Genomic DNA, 9,593 nt, shown 5'->3' on the forward strand with positions numbered 1-9,593 from the left:
ATTTATAAATTCTTGTCGAACATCTATCGCTACGACAATCATTTTAACATCGTCATTCACCTCTTTTGGCTTAGCATCTCCGTTGACCTCCTCTGGAATATCTACACCATCTCTGACAATGTTGTCGGAGTGCACCATACCTAACATGTGTATAAAACCTACATTATGTTAAAACTGTTTTTTGTTGTAACACACATGTTTTCAGATATGCACATCTGAAATAAGTTTGGTGGATTTCGGAGTGCATATCCGAAGTGACGCAAGTTTCTTCTCCAACAAATCAGCACCAATGCAGACAAATAAGAGATGAAATGAGAAAACTTTACCTCAAATTGTAGATTTCTATGCTCTCTTTGCTATGATCAACCACTTGAAACTTGGTTTAGACGAAAATTGGATTGAAAATGATTGAGGTTTTGAAAAGGGTTTTGGTTTTTGAGTGAAAGAAAATGAATGAAATAGTGATGGTAGGAAAAATGTATAAGAAGGATATTTTCAGATATGCATATTAGAAAATACCTCTCACATTTTAAAGAAATTTTCGGGAACCTATTTAATGGTTTGGGCCTAATAGGCCCAATCAAAATGAACATAGTAGACCCAATGGCGTGGTCCAAAACAAGTGGATCTAAGGTGCTCACCTCGACATATGATGACATAATACATTAGTCTATCCTCTAAAGTCATTCTAGAAAATTAACACGCTTAAAAATCAGACATCTACAAACACTAACACATTCGGGTCGTATTGAGCTTTATCTCCTTCGAGTCTATTCAAACCAAATATAAGCCACCATTTATCTAAGAGTCAATTATAATAACAAAAGAGGTGTGATATTTTGACATCTGATTTTCCACACCTTATGCAACACCATATAAATTGAAAATAAAACAGAAAGATAATTCATCAACTTTCAATAAATTTCCTGAATTACAAATCAAATGGAGTATATACACAAGAAAAAGAAAGTACTAGTATAAAAAAAAACATATAGAAAAATAATTATTAGCCATAAATTCCGCTGCAAAATCTTTCGCATTAAAAAAACCACGTGTTATCTTTCATGGTACATACGTGTGGACCCACCGTCAACCCAAAACCTCCATGGAAGATGGATCCATCATCATGCATACATACCACCATAGCCATGAACAAAGCATCTCATCACGTGAATCCAAATCCCATGTGACACCCTCTGTTTCATGTCTCTTCGTCTCCCACTATCACCATCACAAAACGACGCCGTCCTTAACGGTTAGGACCCACCATAACGGTTATTGTTTCATTCACTAACATTTCTAATACCTTCCCTTCAATCTCCGCCACCACTTTTTCGCCTTCTTCTTCTTCCTTGATCTTATCCATCATGTCTTTCATTTCTATTAACCCGTCTATGTCTTCCAAAACCTCGCATTTCGCACGTGGGAAACTCCGAACTCGGTTCCATACTGTGTCTAGTAGCAATAACCCACGGTGACTGTTTGGTTTGGTGAGAATCTCCGACAGTACTTCGTCGAGTAAATCAAATAGTAATCTACGGTTACAGCGGGGACCCAGATGATTTTTCTGCGTAAATTTGTTATCTTTAATATTTGGGTAGAGTTCAAGACGGTGAAAAATTGATGGGTCTAATGGATGTGTTGAAGAGAACCATTGAAAATGTTGAAGGTTTGTTGTTGTTGCTTGGTGTATTCCAGTACGGTTTAGAATGGTTGTAATGTACTGATATTCTGGTTCTTTGTCTTTGGCTCCGGCGGCGATAGAACTGTTAGAATTTGATTCATTGTTGGTTGTTTGGTTGCGGAGAGTGTACTTCTGGCGCGAAGAACCAAATAACTGTGACATGTTTTTGGATTCTTGGATATCATCATTTACCTGTGATTGGTTGATATTTTAAAGTATATAAAAAATATGGAAAATTTTTTGAAAAAATTGTAGTAAAAAAAAGTAGAGATTGATATAATTATACCTGTTTTTGAGGGATTTTTGTATCTGTAGGAGAAGGGTGTGTTTTGAGAAGGAGAGTGTTGTTTGAAAGTGGATGAGTTTTCTTGGTTTTAGTTGTTGATGATGAGGGTCGAATAATGAAAGACTCTTGTTGCTTGTTTACGATGGTTGTCTGTTGATTCTTGTTGATCCGTGGACTCGTATTCCCATGTGGTGCTGTTTTCTTGCATTTTGGGAATGATTTTTTGTCCTTGATCATCATCTCCTTCTCTGACATTGCTTGAGTTTTAGTCTTTGTTGAAACTCTTGAAACCTGTGCTTCCATGTTGACCAAAGGTGGTGGTGATGATTGTTTTGGTACTTGATGTGTGGTTTGGTCTTTGAGAGTTGGCGAATGTTTGTGGTTGTTGATGTTGCTGTTATCATTGAATCTGCTGAGTCTTGGGGAGTGAGATGCGTTTGAATGTTTTCCTTGGTTTGATTCTTCTAGTGGCTTCAATGGTTTGAGAGGCTTCTTGAATTTGATTTGACCAACAAAATCTTCTTTTTCTTGTTCTTGTTCTTGCTGTTTAGTATTTTTGATTGGGTTGTTGGTGATGTCTTTGCCAACTTTTCTTCCACCAACACTTTCCTTAACATGTTTTCTGATTTTCGAGAATGAAAACCGAGGAGGAGTGTCTAAATCTTCACCGTGATTGATCATATTCTCTTTGTTGATTTGGAGAGAGAGTCTATGTTCAACAAATGATGATGAGGTTCTTTCTGAGGACAACCTTGGAGTTTCAGGCAAAGACCGCATGATGACACTGTCTGTGCTGTGTCTGTGTTTCATTATTTTGATCTTGTCTGGTTTTGGTCTAGTATGGTAATGGCTTTGTCTGCTTGGAGTTGAGAGAGACGAAGAAGAAGATGAAGAGGGTGAGTTTGCGTCTGGAAGAAGATCAAGACCCATTAACCTTGCTACCAACGTTGGTGTTTTTGTTCCGGGAGACGAAACGTCAGAGGAAAGATCATTGAAACTTCCTCCTCTTGTTCTTATGTTTTTCTGCATTATCCAAATCAAAAACTAGTTAAGTAACTAAAATCATTACAGAATAAAAATTATACAGAAATAGCAGACAAACGGATAACAGACTGAGCTAAAACACTTACGGGGATTTTGAAACTTTGTTCATCTTGTGATTCCAAGCTATTCCTAGGAGCTTCAGGTTGTTTGGAGATGGAGTGAATGGGAGAGTGTTGTTGTTGTTGTGGTTGGTTGATGGAAAAGTGAAAGGGATGAAAATCAAAGGTTTGAAAAAGTGCACACATGCAACCAGAAGGGATATCTGATTGAGGTGTTGTTTTCTTGGAGGATTTTCTGGCACCCCAATACCAATCTTTGCCCATAATTGGTAAATTTGTGAGATGGATGAGATTTGAAAAGTGGTGTTGGAAAGAGGTTGTTAAAGTGGTGAAATCAGAATGAAAATGACATGATAATAAGGTAATGATAATAAGGTAAAGGCTGAGACAGTATCAGAGAGAGAGAGAGAGAGAGAGAGAGAGAGAGAGAGGGAAATATGAAAAAGATTGGTGATATATATAAATGAATGGTGATAAGGAAATGTGAAGAAGCGAGAAAAGCGGATCCTTGAAGCATAAAACGGTCACATTTCATGTAAGGAATTTAAAGGACAATTCAATTTTGTGATCATGTAATGACATATGGTTTATCTTTTCTTCAACTTTAAGATATTCTTCAATTTTGTTCAATATATTACTCCTCTATTCTATTTATATAACATTTTTAATTTATTTAATAAGTCATGTATTTAATATGTTATAGTAATTATATTATTAATTATTCAATATATTTAGAAAGTAATTTTCTTTTATATTAATTATATTATTTGATTATTTTACTGGATTTATTTGTGTATATTTAATTATTTAACATAAATTTTAAATTTATTTTATTTTTCACTAGTAACCCCAAACTACTTTTTACCTCAATTACCAAATATTTATTGATAAATTATCTACTAGTATAATGTTTTGAAAAGAGAATAATACCCTCCTCCTCTCTCTCTAGACTAGTCTTATCTGATTTGCACTCACTCCCAAGACTTGTAGGTGCGAGAGAAAACCAAGGGTGCAGGTCATTGGGAAAAGAGATGAAATAGAGTAGTATTGGAATTAAGAATACATGAGTAAGATGACGATGTGACCACGCACCTGACCTCTTCTCCTTTCTCTCTCTATTTTCATTAATTTTTTAAAATGAAAAATACTACTCCCTCCGTCCCATAATGAGTGACCCAACACACCATTTTACACAGATTAAGAAAAGTGTAAAAAGTAAGAGAGAGAATATCATTTTTACTATAGTACCCTTATTATGTATTGGGAATTGTGAACTTTTTATTAATTAGAGGGTAAAATTGGAAAAATGTATTGAAAATTGAAATGGTTCATTCATTTTGGGACATCTTTTTATTCCATTTGGGTCACTCATTGTGGGACGGAGGGAATACGTATTTTAAAAACATATACTTAAAAAAGTGTCCTTATTTCTATTTTGTGTTGAAATTAATATTTTCAAAAAAATTGGATATAGAGCTCTCAAAATGGACTAGCCCATATGGGCTGGTCAGTCTAGTCCGAAAAATCATAGGGTTTGAGTCTTAAAATTAAAGTTCATATTTTTTAAATTTTTTTTAGTCCAGTCTTAAATAGTCCGTTACTCATTAGGGCTTATCCATATGACCCGTGGGTAGTTTATCAGACCCGCTTAACTATAAATTTTAAAAAATATATATTAATATTTATATTGTCTTATTCCAAAATAGCAAATGATTTTTTCCACCTCACTAAATTTTATCTCTATTTTATTCAATTTTTCCCTTTTAAACATCATACATTAATATAATCAATATTCTTTCAACGTACTATATTATTTTTTCTCTTATGTCAAATATTCAAGTATTATTTTATACACTTTAAGCATATATTGTATTTAGAAACAAATTATAATATTTATAAATGATAATATAGTACTGAAAAATGTATTATGTTTAAAATAACATACTTTTTAATTTTATTTACAAAAAATATCTTGGAGTTTTTATTTTAATTTCTTTAAATAAAAAAGTTCGTTTAGGGTCGGATAGCCCAAAGCCCATTTAGGACCGAGTTCGGGTAGTAATTCTCGAGCCTATATTATACAGGGCCTTTTTGATCCAGCCTTAAAAAGTCCAGGGTCCGCCCGTTTAGGACTGGGTAGGCTATTTTGACAGCTCTAATTGAATATATGAATTTAAAATATTTTTTTATATTTTTTAACAATTGTTAGCGTATTTCTTGAAAATAATTTTTTAAAAGTATATATTCAATATAAAAAAATATTATATTTTTATCTAAGATTTTTTTTATATTCAAATTGTTTGACATTTGTCCTTAAAATACAAACTAACAAAATTTATTTTTGGTGTGGTTGCTCTGAGGTCTAAGATTTAGTGAGGAGGTTGAAAAGAGAGTTTTTATGTTCAAAGATGATTTTAAGAAGGCTTATGATTCGAGTAGTGGGTCTTTAATGGATAATCTGCTTGTGATATTTGGATTTGATGGTACGTGGAGAGTTTGAATTAGAGTTTGTGTCTTTTCAGAGAGTCTTTTTGTGTAGGTTAGTGGGCGCCCAACAGAGGAGATCAGTATCCTAAAGGGTAGAAGCAAGGAAATCACTTAGTCCCTTTCCTCTTTCTTTTGGTTGTTGAGGGTCTTAGTGCTTGTTTGAAAAGAGTGGTTTCGATTGAAATGTGTGAAGTGTTTAAGGTAGGGAGAGTAGGGTTACAAGTATTCCATCTTTAGTATGCTGATGATACAATGTTTGTGGGGGTGTCGTCTATTGATAATCTTTTAACAATTAAGGCGGTTCTCAAAGGTTTTGAGCTTGTCTCAATCCCCAAAGTGAATTTTTCCAAGATTTGTCTTTGTGATGTTAATGTGGATAGGCCTTTTTTGGTTAGGGTTGAGGAGTTTTCACATTTTAAGATGGGGGTACCTTTGCCTTTAAGTATTTAGGGCTTCTTGTAGCTACGGACCCAAGAAACACAGGTACTTTGAATCTTCTAGTTCAACTTGTCTCGAAGAGATTAACTTCTTGGATGAATAGATTTGAGTCTTTAAGGGAGGGTGATTCTTCTAAATTCGGTTTTGAACTTTATTTTAGTGTTCTTTTTGTTTTTTATGGAGATGTCAGTTGCAGTCTAGAAGAAGTTGGTTGGTTTATATAGGTAATTTCTCTTTGTGTGTGTGGGTGGGGGTGGGGGTGGGGGGTTCTAAAGATGGTGGTAATGTTGCCTCGATGAAGTGGGAAAATTTGTGTAAGGTCAAGATGGTTAGCGATTTAGGTGCCAAAGATCTTAGGTTTGTAAACCTTGATTTATTATGTAAATAGAGGTCAGTGATTCTTTTGAATGTTCCTTCGTTGTGGAGAGATGTTTGTTGTACATGTAATCTGCATTACCTAGTACCACACAAAATATGCTTCCTCATTGCTCATAGTCGTTGATATTTATCCAATTTATATCCGGGCTCCATATTGAACAATTTAGAGCCGATTACAACGAGCTCTGCGATTAAGATTACAATCATGAGTATAGACGTGGAAGGGATTGCTAAATGAAGTAGTTATAACCACAAGAAATTAGGCATTACAACAAAATACATACATAAGGGAACCCATCCTTAGTTTGACTAGAGAAATTCTTTTTGATTGGGTTTGAATTTTGGTTTGGGTTATCTTCAATTACGAAACATCAAATTAGATGGGACATTAATATCCACTGTGTGTTTCTAATGTTTATATATGTTTGTAATTTATTATTTGATTTTGATAATTTAAATACTTTGATTGTAATAAATTGCAATAGTAATAGTTAATGTATTGATGTTTTAGTTTGTACATTATTATTTGAAATATATATATTTAAAAAAAATTATATTAATTTACTTTAATATTTATAAGTATGTTGATATTTGTTAGGATTCTGGAAAGGTTTTTTGATTTGAGACATATTTTAGATTTGAAAAAAAAAGATTATTCTATTATATTAAATTGATTTTACTATGGGGATGGACGGTAGAATTATTAAAATATAGAATTTGAGCGTTAAAATTAGAGTATCAATTTCGTAATGGTTGTTTTAACCTACTCTAAAATACCCATTAGACTAATTTGTTGCATGGGTCGCGGGTAGTTCGTTTGACTCACATACCTAAATTTTTTAATAATATACTAATGTTTTTGTTGTGTCACTCAAAAACAACATATTGAGTTACTTCACCTACACTAAATTTATGTTTTCTATTATACTCAATCTGACTATGTTAAATATGATACATTAATATAATTAAATTAAGATTTAAATATGTTTGTGGTCTTCCTAAATATACTGAAATTCATTTTTAGTCTTCCAAATGTTTTTCTTCAAACAATCGTTTTCCTAATATTTTTATCAACACTTTTGATCCCTTCTATTAACGTCCATTAACAACAGTTGACGTGACATGTCATTTCAATTTTTTTGTGACCATAGGTACATGGAAATTCCAACATGACAAAGATACTAACATCACATGCCATGTGGTTAAAATTAACATGATACGTAAACTCATAAATAGTAGCGAACCTGTAGCTAAAACCATAGCTAATATGTTGCAAATTCATTCTTCAAAAAATTTAAACACACAATTCTTTAATTTTGTTCTTTCTTTCATGATTTTTTTGCATGAACGCCTATCACTTTATAAACATATCTATGACAACAAAAATAGTATTCTTTTTTACTTGGGATCAATTAAATATAAATTTTTTAATCATCGATTTTCCATAAAACTAAAACAAATAAACCTTTTCCTACGATTTAATTTTGTGCTAAAATTTTGCAGCGTCTTCCCCCAACACATAGAATGGATATGCAAAGTTTTGTGACATTTTGAACAAGTCTCAATTGAATTTGATTTCTATACTGAAACACATATAAATGTATTTGTTTAAGAGGCGAAAACAATATAAACATAGGCCTACGCATTACATTTTTAACAAACTTTTTGCAAATATTTTATGACCTCAGATGGAGACGAACTGCAAAATTTCGTAATATTCTGAAAAAATCTTAATTTATTTTAATTTGTTTCCTCTTAAGAAATAAAATACATTTTTATATGTTTCAGTCTAAAAATCAAAATAAACTGAGACTTGTTCAAAATGCCAAGAAATTTTACAGATCCTTTCTAGTTTCTTTGTGATAAGAGGCAAGTCAGTGCAAAATTTTAGCTCAAAATTTAATCATGGGTCAGTCAATGTTTGCATTGTTTCTATTTCATGGAAAATCGATGTTTAAAAAATTTATATTTTATTCATCCCAAATAAAAAAACTCTAATTTTTGTTGTAGACATGTTTATAAGATGATAAACGTGCATAAAAAAAATCATGAAATGATGAATAAAAATTGAAGAATTATGTGTTTGAATTTTTAGAGATTGAATTTGCTACGAATTAACTAAGGCTTTAAGCAGAATTTGCTATCATTTCTAAATTCAAGTATGATGTTGACCTTAACCACGTTGCCATAGTATCATTATCACACGTATGCTCAATCACTAGAAATTTTTCATGCGGTGTGTCACGTCAACTTATTTCAACGGACAATAATAGAAGAGACATATTAGGAAAACAATTGTTTGAAGTATTTAAAAATATGTTTGAGTTTTTTTTTATAAAAATAATACAACAGTTTAAAATATATTATATTTAAAATAATATAATTTATATATTATATGTATTATAAATATTATGAATTTTCTAATTTTTAATTTTTCATAAATATTAAACAAATAGTCTGTTTAGGGTCAGGTACCTCGAAAATTATATGGGGTTGAGTAGGCCGAATCTTTCTAAAATCGAGTTTATTTTAAGCATTTATTATAACATAGTTTTTAAGATGTCAAATAGACCATTTTGACAGCTCTATGGGATAGAGCAATATTACTCGAATCCGTTTAAGATGGGTTTGAATTTTAATTAATTCATCTCTATCGAAAATTACTCCTATTTTAATACTTTTATTTTTAAGGTTGAAATATATTTCAAATACAATTAGTAGATGAGGGAATTACTCATAGTTTCAAACAAAATGCAGTGATATATTTCAATTTTATATATTGACCTTTGATGTATACCATTCGAATTTAATGTTGGAATGCAATTTGGTACGTTCAATAAAAGAAAAAAACTACAATTTGGTACGTATTAGAAAGAGACATTTGATAACGATAACCGGCTTGTGTTTTTTCCTTTCCATTTTTTCAGCCAAATGTTCTTGTTCAAAATTTGATTTTAAAATACAAATGCTTTGTTATGAATGTGAAATCATTAATTAGGCCTTGACATTTTCCACCTGTCCTTGACAAACTTGAAAAAAAAATTTGCCTCCTCTGTGCCAACCCGCTTGTTACTGGATCGAGGGGTGCAAAGCGGGTGGCCCGTCCTGTTCCACTATGTCATATGCCCGTCAAAAAAAAGTGGAGTTGGCATGTCCGCCAAATTAAAATAGACATAAAAAACTAGCTCGCTCCGCCAAGGAGGCGGGCGGCGGGCTT

The 9,593-nt window shown here is 32.3% G+C and overlaps 1 protein-coding gene across 1 annotated transcript; it reads right to left on the reverse strand.

Annotated features, from left to right (window-relative positions):
- Nucleotides 1–878: 878 nt before the first annotated feature.
- Nucleotides 879–3,489, reverse strand: LOC131612176 (uncharacterized). The gene is made up of 3 exons (XM_058883987.1): nucleotides 3,101–3,489; nucleotides 1,971–2,993; nucleotides 879–1,876 (listed from the first exon to the last, which is right to left on the reverse strand). The coding sequence occupies exons 1-3, from the start codon at nucleotides 3,335–3,337 to the stop codon at nucleotides 1,250–1,252; spliced, it is 1,887 nt and encodes a 628-aa protein (XP_058739970.1). The 5' UTR covers nucleotides 3,338–3,489; the 3' UTR covers nucleotides 879–1,249.
- Nucleotides 3,490–9,593: the final 6,104 nt, after the last annotated feature.

Source organism: Vicia villosa, linkage group LG1, assembly GCF_029867415.1.
Source record: "Vicia villosa cultivar HV-30 ecotype Madison, WI linkage group LG1, Vvil1.0, whole genome shotgun sequence".
NCBI classification, from domain to species: Eukaryota; Viridiplantae; Streptophyta; class Magnoliopsida; order Fabales; family Fabaceae; genus Vicia; species Vicia villosa.